This window comes from Scyliorhinus torazame, chromosome 10, assembly GCF_047496885.1.
Source record: "Scyliorhinus torazame isolate Kashiwa2021f chromosome 10, sScyTor2.1, whole genome shotgun sequence".
Taxonomy (NCBI): Eukaryota; Metazoa; Chordata; class Chondrichthyes; order Carcharhiniformes; family Scyliorhinidae; genus Scyliorhinus; species Scyliorhinus torazame.
Genome location: NC_092716.1, coordinates 49,472,449 through 49,485,959, shown reverse-complemented (window position 1 = coordinate 49,485,959; position 13,511 = coordinate 49,472,449). Strand labels below are relative to the sequence as shown.

Genomic DNA, 13,511 nt, shown 5'->3' with positions numbered 1-13,511 from the left:
CAGGAGGGAAGATTGGAGAGAAACTAGAGAGAGAAAGATGTAAGCATTTTGAAGACATTTAAGGCAGGACTTTATTTGATTCATCCAGAATTTTAGTTTTAGCAGGTTGAAATATATTTTTCAAAATAATATGTTCGGGATAAGCACAATCCAATTTTATTTGGAATAACGTCTGGTACAACAGGTTTCTCAGGCAGTTGTAATTGGAACAGACTGACAGTACAATTACAATTTGTGTCACACCTACCTCTAAAAATCTGCACAAAGCCCAAAATAATGATAACAGTTAGGGCCAACAACTTGGCTGCAGCAAAGATGTCCTGTACTCTCGTAGCTGCCTTTACACTGTAACAGTTCACTGCTGTTAGAAACACTGAAAAGAAGAGGAAAAGGCTGTCAATATATTAAATCTTTAGATTTTTTATTTAAACACCATAGATACCTATTGAACAAGAGGGGGTGGTAAAATTGTGGGATTGTCACTGGACTAGTAATCCAGAAACTCAGGGCAAGATCTGGCACCTGGGTTCAAATCCCACCACGGCAGATGGTGAAATTCAAGTTCAATACAAATCTGCAATTAAAAGTCTAGCGAAGATCATGAAACCATTGTCGATTGTCATAAAAACTCATCCGGTTCACTAATATCCTTTAGGGAAGGTTTAACTCCAGGTCCACAGCAATGTGGTTGTCTTTCATACGCCATCTGAAATGGAGGACAGCTAGGGATGGGAAATAAGTGCTGGCCTTGCCAGCAATGCCCACATCCTGTAAATGAATTTTAAAATACAAGACACGCATTCACAATCAACCTACACACTGACATTGGCCGATGAAGACTCACTGGATAAATAAAACCTAGTCATGTAGTATTCGCTCATACAGACTACAAATGGTTTAGGGTTGGATTTTTTTGCTACAAAGGCACTGTAGCTTGAGTCCCGCCTCGATATAAAAGGCCCCATCACACACCATTTTCATTCTAGGAAGGGGGGCAGGGGGGGACGACACGGATTGAAGCGGGCCCACCCAACCAGATTGAAGGTAGCCATATGGGCTGTGAGCGTCAAGAGTGGCTGAGCTGAAGGGTCGCCTCAGTTTCTGGGGGCTGTGTCCCAGCTGTTTTAAAAGTGGTTAAGCCCTCTAACCCTCAGCCCCCTCATCATATCCCCTCCAAGAACACTCACCTAGTATGGACCATGTACAGAACTAATATAATAATACTGCTGGAGGAAAAGAAACACCCTTACAGAAATCTGCCTTGAAAGAACTGTGGCTCTTACAATCCAATAAACGTGTCACTCAGACAGCCATTCGGAGTATGATTAACAGGAGCTTTCCCTCACTTTACACTTCTAAATCTTGTCCAAATAAACATACATGGAAAATCTTCATAACCTCATAAAGATGTCAATTGACCACACACTACATTTCTACCTGTCAAAATAGAACACCCGCTGAGGTCATCTATATGAGAGTCCTGAAGCTCATTCAAGCATTCAAAATGAGGTCATCTGGGAAGTGTACCAACAGAGGCAGGTGACCAGACATCTATTTTGTCACAAAACCCTGGTCTTTGTGTTTAATATTGGGTTTGTGCTCAGCTGGCCATTCTCATCTAGTGCAACAGGATATTCATGATCTGTATAGCTGAGGTTGTCAATAGATAAATTCACTGGACAACAAAATTACAGACCAGGTTATTGACAGTGTAAATGGCAAGGAGGGAACAACATTTCTAAAGTATGTTCAGCAGAATTTTCTTGATCCGCAGGTTTCCATATCAAAGCAGAATGAGATTTTGCTGGATCTGGTTCCTGTCAATGAGGTGGGTCAGTCGGGGAACAGTGATCACAGAATCATAAGGTTTAGATTAGCAATGGAAAAGGACAAGCAGCAATATAGAGCAAGGCTACTTGAATGGAGGAAGGCCAGTTTTAGTGGATTGAACTCAGACATGAAGCAGCACAACTGGAATAAAAGACTGGCAAACAAAACCAAATTTGTTTAAGGTAAATCATGTTGAAATAACTTGAATGAGCTTTTTGATAAGGGAACAAAGAAAGTAGATGAAGGTAATGTGCCTGGTGTGATGTATGTGGCTTTCCAATAGCTGTTTGATATAGTGTAATATATTTTCAGCAAAGTTTTGAAGCCTGTGGAATAAAAAGGACACTGATGTCATGGATTGCCATGGCAATGAGACAAATGCATGTGGAAAATTAATCTTCAATTTCATCTGCTGCTCAGATATATGTATGAACTTCTTTAAAAGGACTTTTGAAGCAAGCAAAGACACGGACTTAAGAAAGCTGCCATAGGTCTCCTGACACATCTGGCATTTTAAGCAAAAGGAACTCTGCCTGCTTTTATCACACAGGGATCAACAGACAAGAGAAATTAGGATCATAGGATCCCTACAGTGCAGGAGGCCATTCAGCCCATTGATCATACACCAACCCTCCGAAAGAGCACTATACTTAAGCCCACTCCCCTGCCACTCCGCAACCATACCTACACATCTTTGGACACTAAGGTACAATTTAGCGGGGCCAATTAACCTAACCTGCACATCTTTGGACTGTGGGAGCAGCTCTTTTCTATTTACCTCTGCAACCCTTCACCTGATGGTCTACTAGGTATTAAATCTTCCCTTGCCGCAATCTTGATTCAGAGACGAGAGTGCTATTGAGCCAAGCTTTCACCAATTAAAGAAGTGTAATCTTACAAACTGCAAAAACATAGTATTATTTAACTGTACTTTGGTTGGCTTCAAAACAAAGCGATGGCATTGCACCCAAGAGTTGAGACCAATTGCAATCTTTAGGTGAAGCAAAATTGGATGGTGATGGATAATTCCATCTGCAGTTATAACAAAGTGCTTAGAATATTGGATTCTAAATGTATAGCTATGAAATTGAGCAGAAACAAAGGTACACTTCATTTTACTAAAAGGTTTGATGCAATTAACCGATCAAGATGACCAATTTATATGAAAAAGAATATATACCTCTGACACTCACATCCCAAAAACAAATAAAAGTGCAGACGTAATTCAGTTCCTGTTTTATAATTCTCTTAGATTTTGATTACAAATTCATATTTAAACATATCAGACTGTATTATATACTGGCACAGTGGTACACTGTTGTAGAATAGGGCCTTGGTATTGGGTACTTACCAGTTTACATTGGCGGTTTCGTTATAAAATAAGACACAGTTTAAAAAGACAATTTTGATCGGGAATGCAGGCAAAAATAATGGGCGGGATTCTTTGTTAGCCGACTCCGAAGTCGGGAAATACGATTGGGCGGAGAATAGCTTCCGCGCCAAAATCACCGCAGGTGCTGATTTGACACTGAAACGCGATTCTCCGTCGTCTTGAAAACGGCGTCAGTGCGTTTCACTTTGCACCTACAGTAGGCACCGTTTGCATATCATTAGGGCACTCTCCAGGGCCTCTGCAATTCTCCACCTCCGATGGCCGAGCTCCCGACGGCGTGGTTCACATGTGTTTTTAAAAATCGTGAAACCGGCATGGCAGCTCCTAAGGGAGACGGAGGAGGTACGGAAGGCGCCCAACATCACCATAGTTTGCTGACAGTTGTGCCGCTGGCCGGGAGGCTTCTGCCAGGGCCAGGGGGAGTAGCGGGAGATGGCCAGGAGGTGGGCTTTGGAGTCAGTGTGGACGGGCACGGAGCACCATTGTCGCTGCCGGCAAGGCAGCCATGCAACTAAGCACACTGCTAACAGCCCACTTTGAACCTGGTCCACGGGTCATACAGGTGTCCCTGCAGGTCACCCCCCTGGGTGCCCTCTGGCCCCAGCTGACTCATCAGCTGTATGGGCGTGCTCCAGCACAACCAGTGCCATCTTCTTGGCTGGGATAAGTGTGTGTAGGGAGTGTAATGTGTATGTGTGGCTGCAGCTTGTCAGCCTCCCAAGTCTCAATCACGAACCTGCGAATCCCGCACTGTTTTTCACTGGAATCGATTGCGTTCCATGCAACACCAGTGCTAGCCCCTCAACGGTAGCAGAATCAGTCCAGATGCGGTGGCCGGTTTTTCTGTTGGGCAAAGTCCACGGATTCTACATTGGCATCAACACCTAGTGTCAGAAACGGAGAATCCCGCCCAATATTTTTAAATGTAAATAGATAAATATAAAAAGGATAAAATGATTTCAGAAGAGAATTTGAATACATTTGGCCCTCTCGTGTAGTTACCTAAATGCCTCTTTCACCTGATAACTGCACTTTATCTTGATTTCCCATGTACAGCATCACAGAAGATCAGCTTGTTAGCTATGTGCATTATGAAATGCAGTTCCAGAAGCACTGTCACAAAATAGTAGCGGTGAGCAGTAACCAACAGTAATTATAAAACAAGCAACCTAAATACAAAGCCCTAAATGAATGCCAATTGATTGGCAGCCAACTTGAAACCAATTCCGTATGCAGGTCACCCCAGGGGGGTGACCTGCAGGGACACCTGTATGACCCGTGGACCAGGTTCAAAGTGGGCTGTTAGCAGTGTGCTTAGTTGCATGGCTGCCTTGCCGGCAGCGACAATGGTGCTCCGTGCCCGTCCACACTGACTCCAAAGCCCACCTCCTGGCCATCTCCCGCTACTCCCCCTGGCCCTGGCAGAAGCCTCCCGGCCAGCGGCACAACTGTCAGCAAACTATGGTGATGTTGGGCGCTTTCCGTACCTCCTCCGTCTCCCTTAGGAGCCGCCATGCCGGTTTCACGATTTTTAAAAACACATGTGAACCACGCCGTCGGGAGCTCGGCCATCGGAGGTGGAGAATTGCAGAGGCCCTGGAGAGTGCCCTAATGATATGCAAACGGTGCCTACTGTAGGTGCAAAGTGAAACGCACTGACGCCATTTTCAAGACGACGGAGAATCGCCTTTCAGTGTCAAATCAGCACCTGCTGTGATTTTGGCGCGGAAGCTATTCTCCGCCCAATCGTATTTCCCGACTTCGGCGTCGGCTAACAAAGAATCCCGCCCATTATTTTTGCCTGCATTCCCGATCAAAATTGTCTTTTTAAACTGTGTCTTATTTTATAACGAAACCGCCAATGTAAACTGGTAAGTACCCAATACCAAGGCCCTATTCTACAACAGTGTACCACTGTGCCAGTATATAATACAGTCTGATATGTTTAAATATGAATTTGTAATCAAAATCTAAGAGAATTATAAAACAGGAACTGAATTACGTCTGCACTTTTATTTGTTTTTGGGATGTGAGTGTCAGAGGTATATATTCTTTTTCATATAAATTGGTCATCTTGATCGGTTAATTGCATCAAACCTTTTAGTAAAATGAAGTGTACCTTTGTTTCTGCTCAATTTCATAGCTATACATTTAGAATCCAATATTCTAAGCACTTTGTTATAATTGCAGATGGAATTATCCATCACCATCCAATTTTGCTTCACCTAAAGATTGCAATTGGTCTCAACTCTTGGGTGCAATGCCATCGCTTTGTTTTGAAGCCAACCAAAGTACAGTTAAATAATACTATATTTTTGCAGTTTGTAAGATTACACTTCTTTAATTGGTGAAAGCTTGGCTCAATAGCACTCTCGTCTCTGAATCAAGATTGCGGCAAGGGAAGATTTAATACCTAGTAGACCATCAGGTGAAGGGCTGCAGAGGTAAATAGAAAAGAAGTTAAGTGCCGGGAGAAATAACAATGGATAAGAATAAGGCCACATCATACATAATTTTTAAGTATCACTGCTGGTATATTGCCACCAACATTTCAGATTTAATGTCACATTATCTGTTATCTAATTACAAAAAAAAACTTCATGAGACAAGTACCCAGAAAACAAAGCAAATCCTCAAATCTGTTCCCTATTATTGCACTCCAGTTGTATGTATTATCTGAAATCATGACAACGTGCTTAAAATATTGGATTCTAAATGTTTAGCTATGAAATCAAGAGTAGATACAAAGGTACATTTAATTAAATTAAAAGGTTTGATGCAATTAACTGATCAATGTGACCAATTTAAAGAGTGGCACAGTGGATAGCACTGCTGTCTTGTGGCGCCAAGATCCCAGGTTTGGTCCCGGCCCTGGGTCACTGTCCGTGTGGAGTTTGCACATTCTCCCCGTGTTTGCATGGGTTCCACCCCCACAACCCAAAGATGCGCAGGGTAGGTGGATTGGCCATGCTAAATTGCCCCCTAATTGGAAAACATGAATTGGGTACTCTAAATTTATTTTTTAAAATGTGACCAATTTATTTGAAAAATAATTAATTTTTAAAAATACCGGCGCCTGACAGCCACATCTAATCCTCAATTCATACTTCAGTTTCTGGTAACTTCATAGTAAAATGCATGTTGTTACACCCTACTTATTTGCAAGTATATGTCTATTAATGGAGAGAGAACCAAAGTACAGGCCTTCTAATGAATAAAAAAATTGAAGAACATGTTTCTACATAACCTTCAGTTCTACTGAAATTCAAATTAAATATTTAAACTAGAATTTAAAAGAAATAGAAGAAAATGCAGTCTGGTGAAAAAGTTCACTGATGCATATGGTTGCAACTGACTTCATATTTTTATACTTCTGCAAGCCACTCACTGTCTACGTCATCTGTCTACTTTAACTCCACCTTGCCATTTTACTTTGATCTATATGAGTAATTCTGCGCTGCTGTGCAAGACAGGGTCATGCTTGCATCAGACACGTCTGCCTTGCACACACCCAATGAATTGAATGAAGACTGATTTTACAACCTATTGACAAACTTGCATCATTCCTACCAAACTAAAAAAAATGAAGAAAGCTATGATATTCACTACTATGGAAACTTTTGTTTCCTTACTAAAAAAAGTTTGTTTTTATGATAGTACCGGGTTTAATTCATAACCTAAATATTCTGCTGTCCTTCCTCTAAACAGCTTAGCAGGCTACAGAAAAAGGCTTCATAAGTTACTGAGAAAGGACAGCACTGTGGCACAGTGGTTAGCACTGCTGCCTCACATCACCGAGGACCTGGCTTCGATCCCAGCCCCGGGTCACTGTCCAGGTGGAGCTACACATTCTCCCTGCATGGGTCTCACCCCAACAACCAAAGATATGCAGGGTGGGTGGATTGGGCAGCTAAATTGCCCCTTAATTGGAAAAAAAATGAATTGGGTATTTTAAAGTTTTAAAAAAAGAGACAGAATAATGACTAAACTGTACTAGGATGCCTTTATCCATAAATTCCAAAGTCCGTAATGTCAATGCAAATTCACCTCAAGCTGATTCGGTACAATGAAAGCAATCTTGGCCACTTGCGGAAACATCGGAATTCACTTTTTTGACATAACAGAATCAAGTTATTGTTTTGACATAGTTTTGAAGCCAAATTAAAATTAGTTTTGAGCATTGAATTTCAAGAAATATTAATCCTTGTGCCAGTTAAAGCTACTCTTGCACAAAATTTAATCACTTAAAATGGCAATATCACAGCAACACCGTCTTATTTAAAATTGGCCCATTTCTACAGAAGTCAATCAAAATTGAAGTAGAATACATATACTGTTTAAAATCTTTGTTGTGTTAGCATTGTGATTGCTTAACATCTTGTAAACTAAGTTCTTATGACTCTAACCCAAAGTGAACAGATTCAAAATAAGTATTTAACAATTTCATCTTTGCACATTTTGGTTCCTTGACCTTTATAATGCATCGGTTATAGCCAGAAATAGCACTTCTATGGGTTTTAAGAATGTCTTCTGCGGTCTTATTTTATGCAGTAAGAGAAATGAAAATTACATGGGAAAATGTGAATTAGAATTGGAGGCCCAATTTTAATTTTGCGCAGGTTGGTAGTTTTTGTTGGGTTACAATCTTGTCCATGTGTTTCTCCAAATCAATCAACACAATGCTACTGTATTATTGCTATTAGAAGGGGGTAATCATACAGAACAAGATTTTTCAAAGTGCGGGTGGGCCGCAGGCAGGTATCGGGGGAATCACGGACCGATTGTTCCTGGCATTTCCGATCGCAAGAGAAGAGCCCAACAGCCGCTACTAGAATGTTTATTGATAATGGCAGCCGCTAACGCCTTTAAATGAGAAGGAAATTAGGCTGTGTGCAGTCTTTCGGCCAGAGGCGGCAGCAGTGAGCAGGCCATGCGCTCTGCATTTAACGAAGCGCACCAGACAAAAGTGCTTTTAGCCCCAAATCACAGAGGAGAGTTTCTTCCATTCTTTAGCAGTTGGCAAGCAAGGCAAAAGGACTGTGAAGATTAATTATTTTCTTACAAGTAAGAGACGACCAAAGACACAAATATGCAGTATACCTACTGGCCAGGATCTCACAACTGAATCTGCTGGAGAGAGCTGCTCAAGATAGTCCAGGACAGAGCAGTGCTAGAGTTAACTCTGTACAGAGTTCCAGGGCCTCTGGTTAACAGCCTTCATAGAAGAAACTTAACTTGTGAACAAAAGAGTATAAAGATAATTTATTGAAATATGGTTTTGTCAATTGTGCCAAGGCAAGCAAGGATGCAAAACCCATGTGTGTTATATGCAGCGAGGTTCTGGAAAATGAGAAGTTTCAGGTTTTGAAAGAGACGTGGTGGATGAAAAATTCCTTTTGAAGTTGATCCCCCAGAGTTAGTTATTAACTTACAGTTGACTCCAAATGAAAAGACTATGCTGCTGTACCTGACATGTGGTAGCACTATAAAAACACACCAAAAGCCCATGAGGCTGTCAGTATTCTGGAGTAGCATCTCCCAAGAGTATCCAGTGCTTAGTAAAACAAACATTGTGTTACTATTGTTCTGCATGCCGAACTACATGTGCGAGGCTGGATTTTCCATTCTCACAAAGGTGAAAACGGTACAAAGGAACTGGTTGAAGTCATCACTTGATATGCTCATTGCTCTCTCCTCCTGTGAACCTGATTGGAGTGAGATTGAGGACCAAGCAGGCTCCCCTTGACTGGATACAGCACAACCATGACAATGTTCTCCTAGCCGCATTGTCATTTGTAACAAATTCATATTGCAATCAAGACTTTTAGAGTAAAGTGACTAAATTATCTGCAGTTTGGCTGAGTACTGATATACACAATTAGCCAAACTCAAACAGATTGAGGGGGATAGGATGGTCGGAACATCTCGTCCCAGCTCCCCCGCTGCTAGATGCAGTAACAAATGTTGCATTGTGTCAAAAATTAATGTAATACGCTCTGATGCTGCTAAAATGTTTTAGAAGGGGAACTAAACCCCACCTTTTTGATGAGATGTTAAACCAAGGCCCTATCTTCATCCTCAGGTAGAAGCTAAAGGTCTTGCAACGCCCTTAGAAGAGCGGCAGACTTCTCATTGTGTCCTAGCCAACTTTTCTCCCCTCAGCCAATATTAGCAAGACATATAATCTGGTATTTGTCTCACTGCTGTCTTTGGGATCTTGCTGTGTGCAAAATGCTGTTTCTCTACATTGTAATTCAAAAGTATGTAATTGACCGTGAAGTGCTTTTGCATATACTAAAGGTGTGAAAGACACAATATAAATCCAGGTTCTTCCTTTTGCCAAGTATTGGAGCATACCTGATGATTTTATTTCTCCCTATTGCTTTCAAACATATAGGAAATAATAACATTATCTTGCTCTCTTTCCTTCCATGAAAAGTAGTTATCTGATACTGTTCTAAACTGAGACAATACACCACATGAGCTACTGAACAACTCACCAGTGCAAAGATTCTAATAAAGTAACTTCTGTAAACTAGATGATGTCTTAGTATAGCTTCTCTTTTACATTATTTACTATGAATAACAGAGAAACTATACTGAAGTACCAAAGAACGTAGTAATTTTAGAGAAGTTGCCAGGATTTAATTGAGATAAAAATGAGAAAAAGATAACAGCAAAAGTTCAACTATTACATGGATACCAGGACCCACCATACAAAATCAAGGATGTAAAGCAATCTAGTGCAATGCTGCATTGATATTGAATTGAAGCATTGTAACAATTTCTACATAACCAAGCTCAAGGACAGGGCTTGAAATACAGAAAAATCTCTGTCTGTTTCCTGTCCTGAGAGTTGCTTGCATGGTAACTTCATTTCAAAATTAAGATGGCTTCATAAAGAACATATTAGTTTACTTATTTTTACTGTGTACTACTTGACAATAAAATGTCTGTGATTCTTCCCTATGGCCCCATCCCAATAACCTACGAAGGTTACTCATGAAGGCTCCGCCTTCTCAACCTTTCCCCTTGCCTGAGGTGTGGTTATCCTCAGATTAAATCACCACCAGTCAGCTCTCCTCCTCAAAGGGGAAAACAGCCTATGGTCATCAGGGACTATGGCGACTTCAACCTACCAAATTTAATTGCTTAAACTCACAATGACATCTGGCAAGTTTCCAGTGCATTCCTGGTGACCAAGAAATTTCTGTGCAATGTCACTCAAGGACACAACTTACATAAATGATTTTGACTGTCTTATTTTATCCTATTTTCCACTCCTGCAGGATAATACCTTTCTGAGATTGAGATGACTTTTTAAAAACTGGTTTTAAATGATCTCAATCAGATTTGTAATTTGCACCTATTCTGAATCCATGCCTCACATTAGTGCGGCTATAACCTAACAATGTTCATGGATACTTTCTCTCTCTACAGGTAACATGCCCTTAGAGGGCATTGGCAATCATGGGCTTCCATGTATTGTTCCATGGTTATGCTTGGCAAGGTAAAGCAGTGGCTTGCCATTGTCCGCTACAGATTGTGACATCGTGGAAGGACTTACATGTTGATATTCAACTTAAATAAAAGCAAATTACTGTGGATGCTGGAATCTGAAACAAAAACAGAAAATACTGGATTCAGCAGGGACTAAACTTGTTCGCCACGTCATGAATGCACCTTCCCTTCCATGAACACACAGCTTCTGGCTCAGAAGCAGAGACACAACCCACTTGCACTACAGCTGGAGTATTGAGTCCAGTTTTGGTATCCTTATTGTTGGAAAGATGTGGTGGCACTGGAGGTGATTTAGAGGAGGTTCACTAGATTCCGGGGATGAAAGGGTTGAAGTATGAGGAGAGATTGAACAGTTTAGGCTTATACTCATTGGAGTTTAGAAGAATGAGAAGATTGGAGTTTAGTCGGGCAGCATGGTCGGCACGGGCTTGGAGGGCCGAAGGGCCTGTTCCTGTGCTGTAATTTTCTTTGTTCTTTGAGGTATATAAAATACTAGAGGGATTGATAAAGTAAATGTAGACCAAATGTTCACCCTTGTGGGACAATCTAGAATGAGAGGTCACAGATATAGGTTGAGAGGTGGTAGATTTAAAACTGAGATGAGGAGGAACTACTTCTTGCAGAGGGTGGTGAATTTGTGGAACTCGCTGCCCCATAGTGCGGTGGAGTCTGAATCATTAAATGGTTTCAAGAAGTAGATATATTTCTGATTTTTAAAAAGGTTTAAAGGGATACAGGGAACAGGCAGATAGGTGGATTTGAAACCAGGAAGAGATCAGCTATGGTTTAATTGAATTGCGGAGCAAGCTCGAAGGGCTGAATTGCCTACTTCTGCTCCTAATACCCGTGAACCACAAGATTTCCCTCTCTTGGATACTACCAAAACCAATTACGCAGGACGTAACATTCAGGGGCCCCTGGTCACAGAAGGCCTCAAGTGTAGCTGACAAACCGGGGCGTGTGGTATCCTTTGAGCTGTGCTCCATAGAAAATAACAGACGGGTGAGTGGGTTCTCACAATGTCAAAGAGCAGCCGATCTCAAACCGGCGAGGTGAATTTGATGGCTGTCGTTGGAAAGAAGGAGAAGGAACAAATGTGGGAACCCGTCTTCCGTTTGAATGGCAGAAGTGAGACAGGAAGAAGTGAGACAGGAAGAGAGCAATACAGCACGTGTCCTGATGTAGCAATGTGAAACATACTGACAATAAAGTCAACTTAAAAGAAATACAGCTCAAGCATGCCAGCACTTCTGGAAAGGGCAGGTTTCGTGAGGAGAATAAATCCCCAACAACGCGCATTAAACATCATAGTTTAGTAACTTAGTAAAGGTGCAACTTAACCGCGACGTCTGTCCTGTGCTATTTTAAAGTGGGTGAATCAAAATTTAACAAGTCAGTGAAAATGTTCAACCCTGAATTTTTGTTGACAAAAGTCCAATTAAATTGGGACGCCCTTACGACGGAAAGCACAGGGTGTGGATGTTAATAAGCATGTGTGTGCCCCCCGCGGGTAGGCAGGGTGCAGGCTGTGGGAGAGTGGCAGCTACTCACTGATACACAGACAAGCCACCAGCTTGGCTCCGTCCTCGGGCACCGCACAGTCGGGGAAGGCGGGTTTGATGATGTAAGTGGCGAAGACCAGCGCCACGATGTACTGCGAGCTGGGCCGGATGATGAGCAGCTCGATCCAGAGTTTGAGGAAAGCTATGACCGAGCCGTACACCTCCAGGATGTAGGCATAGTCGCCTCCCGATTTGATGATGGTGGTGCCTAGCTCGGCGTAGCAGAGCGCCCCGATGGTGGAGAAGACGCCGCACATGGCCCAGATAATGAGGGAGAAGCCCACCGAGCCTGCCTGCCGCACCACCCCGGTGGGGGTGATGAAGATGCCCGAGCCGATGATGGTCCCCACGATGATGGCCACGCCGCTCCGCAGGGTGATGGTCCGCTTGAGGGCGACTCCCGAGCCCGAGTCGGAGTCCGCCTGGGCTGCCGGCGAGCTGTCCCTCTCGGCCGGCTGCCCCGGCTCCCCGTTCGCACTCAACGCCAATATGCCCTCCTTCACCTGACCATCCTCCTCCTCCTCCTCCCGCGCCGAGCCCCTCTTCTTCAGGTTAGACATGTGTGTGCTTGTCAATGTCGGGCGCAGTGCCTGCAGCCTCAGCCCGCTGGAGAAGAGCTGTTACCGGCACCACACTCAGTCCTTGCCGCGTTGCTGCTCTTCCTTCTGCCCACACAGCAGTTGCCACGCGTCTGCTCCCTTTGCAACTAAACGCGGTCACCTTCGCTGCTCGCTTTTAAAAGCCACCCCCCCCCCGCCAAAAAAACCCCACTTTCCGCCCCCCCCCCCTTCAAACCGTCACACTCCATCCATTCATCTCCTCGCCAGCCAGATCCAGAATGATGCAACCTTTAATCATCATCTTAGGCTTCGCTAGGAGTCGCTCTGTTGTAAACCAGAGTCAATTTTCTCTCCGCCTATGATTGTGGCAAGAGAATGCAGGGAACAAACAATATTTCCGCTGTCAGTTATTTTCAAAGTTTACTACCTCTGAAGTAAATGTGCACCTTTGTGCATAAAAATTAAATCACCTGAGCCACACGTATACAGGACGGGAATAATTGGCATATTGGATCATCCGAATGATGCATTTGCCATTATTAATTTGCCCAACTTTGCAAATTAAAACAGCTATGCTAATACAAATACATGTCACAAATACATTCACCAGCTCCATGGGCTTACAGGGCTCTCAAGGACAGAAAG

General features: G+C 42.8%; 1 protein-coding gene across 1 annotated transcript in view; it reads right to left on the bottom strand.

The window, feature by feature from the left end:
- The window catches only part of slc7a5 (solute carrier family 7 member 5), a 110,553-nt gene extending 97,498 nt beyond the window's left edge, over positions 1 to 13,055 (bottom strand). Inside the window, exons 1-2 of the mRNA XM_072518081.1 lie at positions 12,296 to 13,055; positions 248 to 373 (exon numbers count right to left, since the gene is read on the bottom strand). Coding sequence (XP_072374182.1) covers positions 248 to 373; positions 12,296 to 12,866 — 697 coding nt within the window. The 5' untranslated portion in view covers positions 12,867 to 13,055. The remainder of the gene's footprint in view (positions 1 to 247; positions 374 to 12,295) is intronic.
- Positions 13,056 to 13,511: the final 456 nt, after the last annotated feature.